Source organism: Onthophagus taurus, chromosome 7 (assembly GCF_036711975.1).
Source record: "Onthophagus taurus isolate NC chromosome 7, IU_Otau_3.0, whole genome shotgun sequence".
Lineage (NCBI taxonomy): Eukaryota > Metazoa > Arthropoda > Insecta > Coleoptera > Scarabaeidae > Onthophagus > Onthophagus taurus.
Window position 1 is genome coordinate 15,565,343 of NC_091972.1, and position 15,700 is coordinate 15,581,042.

General features: G+C 34.4%; 1 protein-coding gene across 3 annotated transcripts in view; it reads right to left on the reverse strand.

The window, feature by feature from the left end:
• LOC111418974 (transcription factor AP-2) overlaps positions 1-15,700 on the reverse strand; it is a 175,223-nt gene that overhangs the window by 46,443 nt on the left and 113,080 nt on the right. Inside the window, exon 1 of one of the 3 annotated variants that reach the window (XM_023051700.2) lies at positions 8,554-9,002. The exons of the other annotated variants lie outside the window; for them this stretch is intronic. Coding sequence (XP_022907468.1) covers positions 8,554-8,814 — 261 coding nt within the window. The 5' untranslated portion in view covers positions 8,815-9,002. Of the gene's footprint in view, positions 1-8,553; positions 9,003-15,700 lie in introns of those variants that run through there. 3 annotated transcript variants of the gene reach the window in all.

The window sequence follows — 15,700 nt, forward strand, 5'->3', positions numbered from 1 at the left end:
AATGCAGTAGATTGTCTAGAATGCACAAGTTTGGATGTGATCACTTTCTCACACGACTTCTGGTATCTTATGTATCCGACCGCAGACAATACGTTGAGTTAAGTGGTGTGAAGTCAATGCAAATACATGTTACTAGTGGCGTACCCCAAGGATCTATACTAAGCCCTTTGCTGTTCAACATCTATGATTTAATATAGTAAATGATTTACCTACGATTTTAATACGAATTCACTCCTATACGCAGAAGATCTAAAAGTGTTTAGGACTGTTGGTTGTGAATTACTCCAGTTAGATTTAGACAGACTTTATTTGTGGTGTTCTGAAAACAAATTAACTTTAAATACTTCCAAATTCCAGATAATGACATGCAGTCAAAAGCGTAACATCACACTTTTTAATTACAGAGTGGATCACCTGTTACGTATCTCAATAGTAAGAGATCTTCGAGTGTGGTTTGATGGTGGTTTGTCCTTTAAGGAACATATAGGCAGGACATCGGGTGGTGCCCTTAGAACGCTAGGGTTTATCACAAGAAATAGTTTGGAGCTTACCAATTGAAAAACAATAGCAGATATTTATTTTACGCTAGTGCGTGGCAAACTTGAATATTGCTGCATTGTGTGGACCCCGTGTTATTTGAAAAAATTTATTTGAAAAACACCATCGAAAAAATTCGTTAGGTTTATTCACTGCCTCGATTTTGGCTATTATCCACCTAGAGGAGAATTGAACTATGTATATCTATTACAACGTTATGGCAGCATATACGAAAAGCATTTTCTAAACTATCGAAAATGTTTTGATCATCACTTTTGCTTTAGAGTGCTGCAGTTTTAGTTTAATTTGCTCTATCTCACACAATGTTTTCCAATATAATGGTGTTCTGCTGCAATAGCATCCCATAACTTATCGATTATGATGATGAGGATCTTTCTGAGCCCAGAGAGCATTTCTATACATTATAGTTTACTACAATGAGAGCGACAAAAACAAATTTGTTTGATATCGCTGCTTTGTTTGCTTCTATCTGCACTATGCTCGCGTTGCATATGCGTCCTCACATTTGTTTACATTCATTTGTTTTTGCCGCTTTATTCCATGCTTTCCTTGATTCTTTGTTCTTCTCTCCATTATGTAAGTGCCCTTAGAAGCTGAAGATGTAAGCGTTTGAAACAGTGATTACTAAGAAGCAAACCTAAAGGAAGTACACAGTTTTGCGATAACGTTAATAAGCATATTTCTCGATTAAAAATGTATGATTATATTTATAAACTTGACTTTATATGTGTGATTCAAATTGTATGCAAATAGGATTAACTCTATTGTAATATAACGCCTCCAAAGCTTTATTCAACATAGTCAAGACTCACAAATAGAGGTTTAAGTGATGAGTGAGTAACGATAGACATCATCTCATCACCGAGTATGGAATTAAATGCTGGTTAAAGAAGGAAATTACAAAGGAGATATCGACGAAGTAGTTGCGAATAAATGGTGTGCCGTTAAACCATTTTACTCCACCATACCTTTATTTACTTCTCCAACGGGATTTTGTGATGAACTACTTGAATGGTACAATTTGAATGGTATAGTTATTTCTAAAGATAATTGTTGGTGAAATTAATCGTTACATTTTTTTTTGATTGTTTGATACCAGAAAACAAAAAAGTGATATTGTTCAATGTTTCAACTGTAAAGTGTATATATTTCTAATTTTAATAATGTTCAGGGATTAGTATTAAAAAATCTGTCTAACGATCAAATAATATCAAACTATGCACCATCTACATATACAGTAAAACGTTTGGTAACCGCTTTTGTAATAAATTGTGTAGCTAACACTTCATATACATATATAAGATGTAATATGTGTAGCAAGTCTCAAATATAGTCTTGAAGTTATATTTTTGATGAAGGTGTATTTGTCACCAAGGTCGTTTGCGGCCGAGGTGTTATGTCTGACACCTATAAACAGAAAACTACATAATCTAACTACAGATCGTTGGATTCCCTTCTTAAAGGTGGCGCATTTTAAATTTAGGTCAAAAAATTCGGTTCCTCCAATATCAAAAAAACCGTTATCAGTGTCCTTTCGGGTTATTCTGTGCCAATATTATGATGACTAAGTCCCTTACTTTAGCTTTCAAAATCATTTAGAACTTGATAGAATGATATTATATTGAAGATAAAATTTACGAAAAAGGTTGCTCATTTTGTCTGGACCTTCTTTTATTTAATGTCTTCATTAAAAACTTGCTGCTATCCTTTACGCATCCTGTCTTGGCATATCATTATCATTATTACAATAATTTACCACAATTTGGTGTTACTTGTAATCTAGTGTTAATCGTGGATCTTAATGCAGATTTATTCATACACCAGAAATGCTATTTGTCTCAATTATACAGATTAAAGGAATTTGTATAGGAAAGCGGTATGTATACGATGACACTCTTCAATAGCTAGTGGGCTATAAATGGGTTGCGTTTCAATTTGGCAAGAAATTCAGTACTACTTTAGACTACAAGATTGGAACACGCCTGTTTTATTGAGAATCCATACTAAACCAGGCGTCGTTTATGTATTGAAAGAAGCATTTGCAAAAGATTCTTGAAATACATTCTCCATCTTAATGGCATGTATCCGGCTATTGGTGCCGATCTCAGTTCCATCGAGGAGAAACTGGGACTTTCATCTCTACTTAAAAGAAGGTAGCTACTTGAAATTAATTACATCGAGACGTAATAATTTATTCAGGATTCGTGGTGTCGAACAAACGCATTTTATAGACCACTTATGTTTATGGTGATTTTTTTAATGTAACATCAACAAAATAAAAAATGTGTTTTAAAAAAGAAATCTAAGATAACGTGCAATCCTATATTTCTCATATTTTAAATATGTAGGTGTATGTGACATCTTTTATGCTGTGATAAATCGTGAATATACACCTGTATAAAACGTTACATTGAGCATATCACGAAGATCTTAACCAAACAAAAGATCTTAAGCCATAGAAATCCGTACATGTCAGATTTATCTACCAACTTTACCAGTAACGTTTCTTGCATACTATCAATTTAATCTGGTCCAAAGTGTAGAATAATTTTTTGTTATTCAAAGCTTACGTAATAACAAATTAGTATATTTACATGCATGAATAACGAGATTATCCTAGCAAGTAAATACTAATAATGTTGACATATAAATAGGTAACTGGTAGATATAATTCTTAGCGATTTGTCTAAACAGGGAAGTCATCGATTTAATGGTTACAATTAAATACTGCCGGGAGGTAGCGGTTAATCTATTTTTACGTTAACGTAAGAAATAAATGGTTTCGGTTTTAGAGTGTGATGATGTAATTTCGCTTTGCATTAAAGAAGGTATTTGTGTGAACGAGCAGTGGGTTGGTAATCTAAGATAGGTACCGGTTGCTTCTAGTTTTAATTATCAACTCGTATTATTCAGTGTTATTGCGCCGTCTTCCGCAGGTTAAGTTAAACCAAGCACACGCATCGAGTATTTAAATGAAAATCGTGAGGTCCGAGTCATTAACGAGAACCAATTCGAGAAAGAGAAGGCGACACATCGGCCGTAGTTAAAATGACAAGAGTCTCGATGTTTGCGCCCGTAATTACCAGCAAAGTCGTATTTATCGAGATTTATCATTTCGAAGTATAACATCGGAGGCTATGCGGTTTCTGTGAAGGTCGCGATAAATAGAACGGTAAGAGGAAAAGAGGTTACACAAATCAATTTTTTTTTTATGATTTATAATTAAATTAAAAAAACGATGTCTTTTTTGTCAATATTAAAAAAAATATTAGTTTGATATGAATTTAAAGGAGATATATCTTTTTTTACGATTAAGATATTTTTTTGATACGGATCTGTGAAGGTCAGAATCGTCACAGAAAACGGGTTCGTGGGCGTTGTCGAGGTCTGAATGCATCTGGTAACGGCAAAAGGCCGATGGCACGATATAGTCTGTATATAGCTTATATCCTGCGGGAGGGTTCCCCAGTTAACCCCGGGCGAGTTTTACCTGATCGCGAATCGCCGAGTTGCCGTTCCGACTACTCGTTGAAGTCACCGACTTGAAACGCTATAAATTCAACCTGCAGGTCGCCGCGGGGTTCTTCCACTTCCCCTCTTCGTCACTAAACCATTTCTATAGCTTAACCATCGACTCTTTCTAGATCATATTTAACTGTTTTTACTTAATAAATCAAAAATTCGTAAATAAATCATTCAATTTGGGCAATTAAGGATCGTTATTTTTGAGTAACAAAATTAACGATCCTTAATTTTTAACGACAACATACTTAAATGCAAAAGTCATAAAAAGATAACATTAACAGCTAAATACTTTGTTGTTATTCCAAACGTATTAAGGAAGAAATATCTTCAACAATCAGTTTAACGATACAACCCATAACTATTTAACGTTATTTCCGTTTAAGGACAACAATTTATAATCAAATCGTCTTTTAACTAATTCTAATAGATTGCAAAAATTTTCTTACACGTTTCTTATGTAGATTTTACTAACGGTGTGTTCTAAGAAACAAGATAAAAGCATTAACCAGCATCCTTACGTCGGTTAAGATAAATGTGCCGTTTAGAGTGTTAATTTTAGTATAGTAAAACCTCGATATAACGGACTAATACGGGGGAAATAATTTTTAATTTGCACTTTAAACGAGCGAATGCCTGAAGACGCAAGGCTAAACTCGAAACTTTCTAGTTCTAGGTCTAGGATGAGCAGGAAAATGAGAGAAAAAGAAAATTAAAAGCTCGAATGGAAAGGAAGTTAAAACCAGCATGCAAATCAAAATTTTGTAGAAGTCAGAGACAGGGAAGTGCTCGGATGTAACTGAGAACCAAAGAGAGAGCTTATTTGAGTATTTTTGGAAGGAGATGTCATGGGATCAAAGAAAAGTATACATATCTACATACGTTGAGAAGATATTGGTAAAAAGAAAGACTGCTGATGGTCATGAATCCATGAAACAGGGAACATTTTTGTATTATCTGACTACCAATAACAAAAGGCAGCAAGTTTGCCGTACCATGTTTTTAAATACTTTTAATTTAGTATAGAAGACAGTGCAGGAATGGGTAAACAATAGCCACTATGGGATGTACCAGCATTCAGAAAAAAAAGTTAACAGTTAGACAAGCTATAAAAACTTGCATAGCCTCAATGCTCAAAATATGGACAAGTTTTTTGATGAACTGCCCAAACTACCATCGTATTATGCCAGGAAAAGTTCCTCAAAACTGTTTTTGGAACCAATTTTTAAAACTTTGGTTGATATAAAACTTATTGTGAAGATAACAATTTGCAGGCTTTGTCTAAAACATACTTCTACCAACGATTTAAAGACAAAAATTTATCTATATACATTCTCAAAAAACATCAGTGCAATACTTGTTGCTCATACTACATTGCAAATCTTTCTGAAGCTGAATACATTAAACATAGAAATGAAAAAGATCGAGCACGTAAAGAAAAAGAACTTGACAAAAACATTGCTATGAAAGGTGAATATATGCTTTGTGTGTAGATCTGCAAGCTGTAAAATTATGTACCTGAAAAGCCCTAACGTTACCTGTTATTGGTTTTCAGAAGATCAAAACAATGAGCTAAAAAGCTTCAACTTTTGTTTCGTGTCTACTAGATTATATTTAGAAAAATGTTTCCAAGCAATGTACCAATTATAATTGACTCAGATAGATGTACAGGGTGGGCAAATTTGGGTGTTATTATAGGCTATCTCAGAAACTATAAGAGATACGAAACAAGTAGGTGCCATGTCCCGGTCTCTTTTTTCGAGACTAAGCCAATACCGCAAACACCAAACCTCTATCTTCTTTTGTTTTTAAGTTATGGCCAAAAAGTCAAATTTCGTGATTTCAAAAAATGCTCATATTTCGTTTATTTTTAAAATTAGAGAAATGGGGTTGATACGTTCTTATGTCACTTTTTTAAGTAGAATATACTGACCTTGAAAAATTTTAAAAATATTTAATGATTTTTGAGATACAACACAAAGTTGTATTTTTTTAAATACAAACTATACTTAATTATGATGTTAATGAAAACAGCATATTTTTAGCTTTCCAATGATGTATCGCATGTATGGTGTATTTGCGGAAAATAAGCGTTAATTTTCAATTCCAAAATAGTAAGCGCTAAAGTTCAAAATTTTGATTAGAGTAGGCGGGTTCGGACAGTAATTACTAGCTAATTGCTATATGGTTTTGCTCGAATATGACAGAAAGTTGGTCTTGTACCATTATGCAGGATAAAGTTGGTTTTGTACCAACGAATAAAAACTTTGAATAGTTGATTTAAATTTTTCAGTGTCTTATCCCTGACTTTGTTCACCAATAAAATATTATTTGTAGATAAAGTTTGTTTATTAAAAATGCAAGAAACGTATTAATTAATGAATAATTAAATATGAACAATAACTTCAGGAACTAAACAATCACAGACTGTGTCATCTTCTTCTACTAAACTTACTGGTTGTAAGGTTAGAACAGTTGGGTATCAATGAATGACAACGCTTATTTTCCCCAAATACACCATGCGTGCAATACATCATTGGAAAGCTAAAAATATGCTCTTTTCAGTAACACCATAATCTACTATAGTTTGTATTTAAAAAAATACAACTTTGTGTTGTATCTCTAAAATCATCAAATATTTTTAAAATTTTTCAACGGCAGTATATTCTACTTAAAAAAGTGTCTTAAGAACGTATCAACCCCATTTCTCTAACTTCAAAAATAAACGAAATATGAGCATTTTTTAAAATCACGAAAATTTGACTTTTTGGCTATAACTTAAAAACAAAAGAAGATAGAGGTTTGGTGTTTGCGGGACTTTGTTAGTCTCGAAAAAAGAGATCGGGACATGGCACCTACTTTTTTCGTATCTCTTATAGTTTCTGAGATAGCCTATAATAACACCCAAATTTGCTCACCCTGTACATATCAAAGTCGCAACAATGTCATGGTTAATGCACTTTTTAACTTTTCTATGAAACAACAAGTGACCACTTTTCAAAAGTATTTGAATAGTACGAAAATTAAAAAATCGTGAAAGACGTTTACCTTTCTGTAACCAGAGAAGCACGTCAAACCCCGAAACCTGATAAAGCCGTGGATTTGCCATGCTACTCTTTCTCCAAATTTTTCCTTGACTGAACATTTTAGATACCTATCAATTCGCCCTGGTAGACAAAAAGATGATCCGATATAAAAACAATAAAATACGAAAATGCAAAAATTCAAGTAAAACTAGATTATGATACCTGTGAGAGCAAAACAAGTTCCAGTTATAACTGAGTATCCTCGTTTGCATGCTCAAAGATGCAAAATTCCTGCAAATAAATGGAAACATCTTCAGGAACTCAAGTCAGGCTTACCAAGAGATGTACACCATTTTTACGACAATTTACCTCACTAAACATTTTATTTTCAGTTATGCTTTTACTATAAATACTAAATTATATTAGGTTTATTACTTTCGAAAAGCTTAACACTAGGCTTAGAACTTAAAACAACCTTTAGAGTCTTACGGCTAAATCCGAATATTTCTAGTTCTTGGTTGTAGCATTACTTTTAGTTCAATAAAAATATACAACTATCTAGCGCTGAACAAACAAGAAAAATTTGTAAAAATATTTTCATCCAATAAAAAACATACAGAAATCTAACGCTGAATAACAACTAAAACTAGATTAAAACTAATTAAAGATTGAAACGAGTAAGATTTTATGTTTCAGGATGTTTGTGGTAAATGCAATTTCATTTATAATGGATTGAAATGATTTTTTGGTTATAATGTGTAAAGTGAAACCGTGTTTATATCCATATTTCTTCGCCTACACGCACTTCATCTCTCATAGGACCTAGATGAAGAAGAGGAAGAAAGAACGTAAAGACTTTCTTGTGGAAGTTGGGAGCTTAATGGGTAATTAAATAATGTCGGTAACTTTGTGGTTGAGGTTTCTATACTTCGGTAAGATAGAAGTTTTACGATGTAAATCTACATTTAATCGTTATCGTATCTTTTTAAATTTTATTGTGTACGAGTAAAAAAAAAATTGAAAAGTACTTAATAAACAGATTTTGAGTGGTCATTATTATTAGAATCCTTACAACATTTCTGGTTTGTTGTAAACATAATTTGTTATGCAAATGTTCGCCTTCGTAACATTCCTTTCTCGGTAAAGATAACACGTTAAGATATTCATTAAATTGTCACACGCGTAAATAAATTAAAGCAAGTGTATTGGTATTCATCCGTTTCAAGAACGTTCGCGTTTTATAAGAAAGTCTTTTCCGCATTGACGATTTTCTGTTTACAATCGCGTTTAGTGTCGATACGATAATTATTTAAGTTCTAAGTGTATAACGCTTCCGATGGTTCGTTCATTCAAGTTCCCGCGTGGTAAAGTGTGCCAATAGGTCAAAATATCCCATTCCGCGCAAAGGAGAGAAAGAAAAAAGCGCACGCCGTTAACATATACATACTTCGTCATCTTCTGCGTCTCCGTTTTCCGGCGTCGTTCCGTCTTCCATTAACACGAACTCGACATCATTATTGTTGTTATTATTGTTGTTGGTTGCGTTCTTTAACTCAGGAGTACCGGAAACATCGCGATGTTCAGCATCGTTCATCGTAACGTCCGCGTGAAGAATTCTTCGTCTTTTGGCGGCACGAGGACTCAACAGGTCAACAGTTAATTGGTCACTGGATATCGAATCGGGAGAATCCGGATTATTATTATCCATACTATTTCGTTATTTCGAAATAATACTTGGGCAATATAAAATTTATAACGATCGTCGTCTTCGTCGTTCGGGTATAATAAATATGATTGTAAATAATGATATAGTAATAATAAACGCGACGTCACGGGTTAGTCACGGATGTGCGGGCACATGTTATGGCAAGAAGAGGTTGACTAGCAAAGACTGCTCGAGGCAAACTGACGTATTTGTGCCCGCCAGCAAGTGTCCGCATAAGAGAAGGAGGAGTAGCCGCCACAATCTGGTCGGATTCCCCCCGGGGCCCCCTCCGGTCGGTGGTCCCCCACGACTTCGGGGCCTCTCTTTCTCTACTCAACCGCAGTCCGGTACCTGTTCAGATCGATTCGTTATATAATATGTATGTATATGTGTGGATTGGAAATTGTTTTCGAACGAGCCGTCGTTCCTGTTTCTTCTTAGAGCGCGCTGCGCCTCCTCGACACACCATCAAGATTTCTTTTTTGGCGAAGCTCTCAGATGGGGCCCCTACAAGGCAACTAATGCCCACGTGGTCCATATTTGGCACCGTAATTACGACTTTTTTTTCACTTTTATTCTTTTTCTCTTCTACTTCTTCCATCCATCCGTTACGAGATGATGAAGAATTAGGAGAAATGTATAACGGTATGGATATTAAAAAATTGTTCTAGTTTTGACTCTTAATCATACAATGAATAAGGAGCCATCATTCTTTATAAATGATTAATTAAGAAGAGTTAACGATTCCTATTTTTTTATGCTTTACACAGAATTCATCTCAATCCTGTGAAAGTTTTCCACCTCTTATATGTGTACTTCAGGTGTTGTATTACAATTATTATTAGTACTATTTTATACACTCTCATTAATACTACACTTTGTTTTAGAACACTTATTTGGTTGTGGCATATTTCTGCACATATCAAATGTTTAGATGCTGGCATCTCCTTTAATGGACCTATTGAGGTTCCTCTGCATTCCTCATCTATCTTCGAGTTAAATTCAGATTTACACTCACAATCAGAAAGAGTGAAGTTTGAATTATAAAAATGTCTAGTCTTAATCTGAAGTGTGACACTTTTGTTAAAGAGATTTTATGTCACTTATATGACACAACATGCTATGTCGGCACTACTTTTAATTAAAATCGTTTGTTTCTATAAATGGTCTTTATTAAACAAGAACCCTCTTCACTTAGTTATCTTTTGTTGATAAAACAACAAGCTGACTCTTCAGAGAACTCTCGAATTTTATTGTAACCTTATTTTCTCCTGAGCATGTATATAGAAAGCGTTCCTTTCCTAAAAATGGTCCTTATTAATTCTAATGAGATGTTTTTTTCTGTAGACTCAGATTTTTCTTTTTGTTACAGATTTGTTGTGTTTCTTTTTTACTTAATTCTTTTACCGTCGTTTGATAACTAACTAATTAATATTGTGCAACAAAATTTTGAATAGTTGTACCTCAATTATAAGAGAATATTATTTCCTTATGAGTTGTTTGACGTTCTTTTCGTACGATTTGAGTGGTATTGTTCTGACAAAGGATTAAATAATGTCCGAACACGCAGGCATATATCTAATTCAAATCGTAACCATGGGTGCTGTAGGCTTACAGATGGGGAACTTAAGCCCAGAGTTAAGTTACTTTCTTCGTTATCATTTCCCCTAGATGCCATCACAGCGTTGGGATGTTGTTGGAATCCTCTATCCATCTTCTAAAACTGCGTCTGCTCTTTGCCATATTCTTCACTACCTGCACACTTCTTCCTCTCTTGCGTACTATCTCCTCCATTCCATCCATATATCCTTGGCCTGCCTCTCCTTCGTTTTCCAAATATTAGCATTTCCATTACTCTTCTGTTCTCTCTTCTGGCATTCTGACTAGGTGTCCATACCAGCTTTAGTATTTGTTCTAAATCGTCTCTTATAGTTTTGTTTTTAATTCGATCCATCCTCGTTTTCCCCACAATCTTTCTTAAAAATTTTATTTCAGCTTCTATTATTTTTGATTTGAGTTTATCTCTCCTCTATTTAACTCCACCAACAATAACCACACCAAGCAATTTATGAGTGCCAAATTATATTAGCATCGCAACTTCACCTTATTTACAATGGCAAATAACCCCAGAATTAATTTTCAGCAAAAACAATATATCCTGATTTGTGCTCTAACTATCTGCCTCTTACTTCAAAATCTGGAGGATTCAAATTGAAAAATAACTACAACTTTTTACTGCCACTCTCCTGCTAATGAATGAAAAGAGCCTAAAAGAAATTCAACGAGCTGAATAAACATAATCAACAGCTAGTTCAGCAATTTACAAGCGAAAAGGAGGTTTGTGATAAAATGAACTGGCAATTACTGGCAAAAAATCGGCAACTAGAAAGAACTAGACAACTAGTTCTAGGTCTAGTGTTAGTTCTAGTTTTAGTTCAATTAAAGTACATAACAATCTGACGGTACAACTAAAACTAGAATTAACGTTATGACTAGAACTAACACTAGATCTAGAATTAGAATATTCGAATTTAATTGTACAACTACACCTACACCCGATCATCAGGTCAGATCTGCAGTTCTATTTGTTAAAGTTGAAGCATTGCCATATGATGACCATTTTCAGATAGAATGTTGAATAAGGTTAGTTTTGTTTACAAATGTCAATCATCCCCAGAAAGAATTTAGGTAAGGTTAGTTTTCTTTTGAAATGTCAATCATCCCCAGAAAGAATGTTGCGCTGGGTTAGTTTTCTTTTGAAATCATTCGTTCCGGTAATAAAATGTTGGGAAAGGTTAGTATTGGTTACATATGTCAATTAATCCGAGAAAAAGTTTTGTTTAAAAGATTTTATATAACAAAATTTAATATCTTGGAAAACATAGGCTTGGTTTGTTCTAAAATCATGATCTATCCATAAGAGTACTAAGATCGGCATGGAAAAACTTGCTGCTTGAAATTATGACATTACTTTGTAGTACACAATGAAGTGATAGATAGACTGAATGTAAAATGCGCAGAAACGATATTACTTTCTGGTAGTAAAATGTACTAGTAATAAAAACAAATGTTCCTCTTTTTTCTATACCTGTTGGTTATAATATATAAATATACTACCTTGTCAATATGTAAATATACATCCGTTTTTCTCAACTAAGATTGCTGGATTTCCATACCAACAGCTTCTAGAGCAAATTAATCAATTTTTGTGCTACCATCCAGCATTTTCCATAAATTGGAACACCTCCATCAGCAATATCACAAAATCCATGATAGTGTTTCTTGCTGTATAAATACCTTGAAGATCATAATATAGTATTCTCTTAACCTTTTATGTTACGTCCTACTCTATACTGAAAACATCATATTCCATCATTAGTCAAAACGGGTTAGGTGTTTATTTTCAGATAATAGCGTGCCCTAATAAATTCTTCTAAGTCCAAACCCAACCCAACCTAACTTAACCTAACCTAACTGAACACAGCCCGGCCTCTTGCTATTTGCTGCACTAAAAAACTCCCCCTTATCACAGAATAACCAGAAAAAGGACACTGGGGCCATCCTGCCAAAACTGATTTTTTTGCGTCTGTGCGACAACGCCATCTTATAGGTTGGTGTTATTGTTTACTATTCCTTTGAACTTAACCACAGTTATATTCGATGTACCCTGCGGTACTAAGAATGAATTTTCCTAATTTGTTAGATTACGGTTGTTAAAACTCTAAGCAAGTTTGACATTCCAACCGATAAAATGGCGAACGCATTATAAGTACTGGTTGTAAGTACATTGTAAGTACGTATTGCAGGTCAGTATGCCACAAAATCTGAACCCTTGAATATCAAAGTCACTACCGTCGCTGTCCTTTCTGGTTAGACCTTATTTCTTCGCATACAGGATTTAGGTTCTTGTATAACTGGAGGATTGCCTTGGCGAAATATGTTCTTACTGTTCTGCTTCTACCACATTTTCTCTTTACGCAGCCTCTTTGATCTTCATCACTTGCCTTAGAAACTCCATTGCAGTGGTAGCTTGTGGTCCAAATTGCTTCTGAGCTTGCTTCTTAGAACTTTATATCAGCTGAACTGGAATTTCTCCCAGTTGAAGATAGTGTGTAGTGGTGTGTCGGGTTTCCCACATCCAAACCAACGCTCGTCTGATATTATTGTTTTTATATTTTTGAAACAACTAGTCGATAGCACGGCCGCTCTTCTGCCACACTATGACATCTTTAATGAAGGTTGAAGCCGTTGTATTGAAGCTATTTCTCTTGACACCGGTTCATCGTTTCCTCATGACATCTTTCAATTTGTGTGCTCATATTTTGCCAGTTCGTGTATCTTTCTTGGATGGGGAGACCCAAGGAGGGTTCCAACCCAACATAATCCAATCCAACATATATATAGAGGTGAGTTTGATGACTTCGTCAACGCATACACGGATCTAGGCATAGCCTTTCATATCCTGCAATATACCATATGTCCATTCATAAAATACCTATTTAGAATCTTCTTCAATTGCATAAAAAATTTAAAATGTTATCAATAAATTATACAAAAACTTTTACTTATATACTCTTTTACTCTTGGTTACTTGATTGGAGTGAATCAATTGTCAAAATTATGTTATTGTCTCGTAATTAGCGGAGCGTGGAGTTTTTATATTATCGACACCAATCTCTAGTATCGGTACTTATGATGATAACCGAAATTAATCTGCATCAAACCCAAGCTATTTTACGCCACGTTTTAAACTCTATTTTAAGTCATTAATATCAGTGTGGTCAAATTTACAGTTTTAAACTGAACAGTAATCTTTTTATTTCTCATTCAACTAAATCACTGATCGAACTAATTTAAGATACAAATGTCGTTCCAGTTTTCTTTCTATTTAGTAGGTACCCATTCCGGGCAACCTGCAGCGTGCACATTTATAATCTTTCTTCTAACGGGATCGAACCTGAGAAACTCGTCCGCACTTAAATTTGCATATACCGGGCGATACCTGCCGATCGGTACGCTGTATCTGTAATTCGTTAGTTAATTGTCAGTGACAAAGTACCACTCCTTGTAGAACATCTTCGCTAATGGCTACTCGGTTTTCGGTCTGTGTTAACGCGTTACCATTTTTTCTTTTGCCACTAATTACCTCGTTTATCATCATATGCTGGTGGTTATGGCCTGAACAAATTTATCTTAAATCGAATTACGATTAACACTTGAAAACTAATCTTGTTCAGTATGATACGAGCATAAGAAATTTTATTTGTAAGTGCAGTTGTCTTTAAAATTTGTTTATTTCGCATTAGAGATTTGCGTGTTCCTTTGCCGATGGTCACGCGCCCCTATTGGAAGTCGTTCTAGCATGAAAACGTTTCTCCGTATCTCGGTATCATTGTTCATGTTCGATGGCTGTACATAATAGCGTGGCGAAGTCTCTCAGTGACCCCGGCGCTCTCGCTTATGGGTGGATAAAAAAAATCGATTAAGGTTCCCATTCAAATTGTAACGAACTGAAAACAAGCCTTTCACTGCAATTTGCCACGTGGACCATGAGAGCTTTGGAAGATTCCTCAATATAACGTTGTGACGCGACGAAAAAGATAAAATAAAAAAAGATGCCAGAACACTGACAAACTATACTACACTATAAACCAAAGAGATGATATCGCGGTTCGAAATAGATTGGGCTGTTGATTGATCGATGTAGCGGCTTTTAATTATTATCTATAGCACGGGGCGAAAGTTACTGATTGTCGTTTGTTTTTTTAACTACTTCTTCTCGGTTGCTCCTTTCTTAATTTAACATTTCATAACTGCTTATACGGGACAACGTTAAATCACTTCGTTTCGACTTCACACAAATATGCTAATTATAGTCCTGTCCACGTTACTCAAGAAGAAAAGAAAAGTCGTAGGCGTAACGGCAGATAAAATTACGACTATTCCGAAACGTGAGAGAATAAAATTGACAAAAATTGATGGCACAGTTATCAAAAAAAAAAAACATTTATACTTGGATACAAGATTTACGATCTTCCAACAATTGCAATAAAATAAATGCCAGATGCAAATTAGAAAATTACAAAGTTCTCTTGAATGTTTTATTTATTTCCTTATGATAAATTTATTTATTCTCGGATTTACACAAACGAAAATTTTAAACATTATAGTGTTTTCTAAAAGTTATGAAACGAAATTGCCATCTTGGAATGAAACTATAAAATTTGAAAATATAGGGCGATATGTATGTGCCAACGATATGGACTTAAACGCGGCAAACTAATGAGGGGAATCGGTATTTTTGTTGTTCGGCGGCGTATTCGTGTCGGAACGAAAGCCTTGATATTAAATTACCACACACACAGACACCGTACCGACGAAGATTACGTCAAATGTAACGTGTATCGCGTTGAAAAGAGACAGAACGCCGCCATCGCTGTGAGTCCGAGAGAAAATTATAAAAACACCTTGCATCGAAGTATTTCATTCTGGCATTCATTTATGTTTAAAATTCTTTAAGCTTTAACAACAAGTAAATAAATATGTGGTGAAATAAAATATCAGACAAATTTTAAAAAGATCTAAGCATAACAATGAAGGAGAAGGTGTAAAAAGGTTAATATCTCTGAGATTATAGTACTTCGATAAAACCACATTTGACCTTTTATGTAATATTCTTTGAAGCTCGTTATTCCTTACCACAATACGTATATCAATGGGTTTTCATCTGATCATGAGCTTGTTATAGATATTGCATCATTTTATTATTATTAATGAAATTTAGTATTGTAGATCGTTGTTTATTTTTATTCTTGATTTCTACCGGTTTTGGTGATTAGTCACTATTCTTAAGAAAATGCTTTACTTTTTTTTTATAATACCTGTCAAG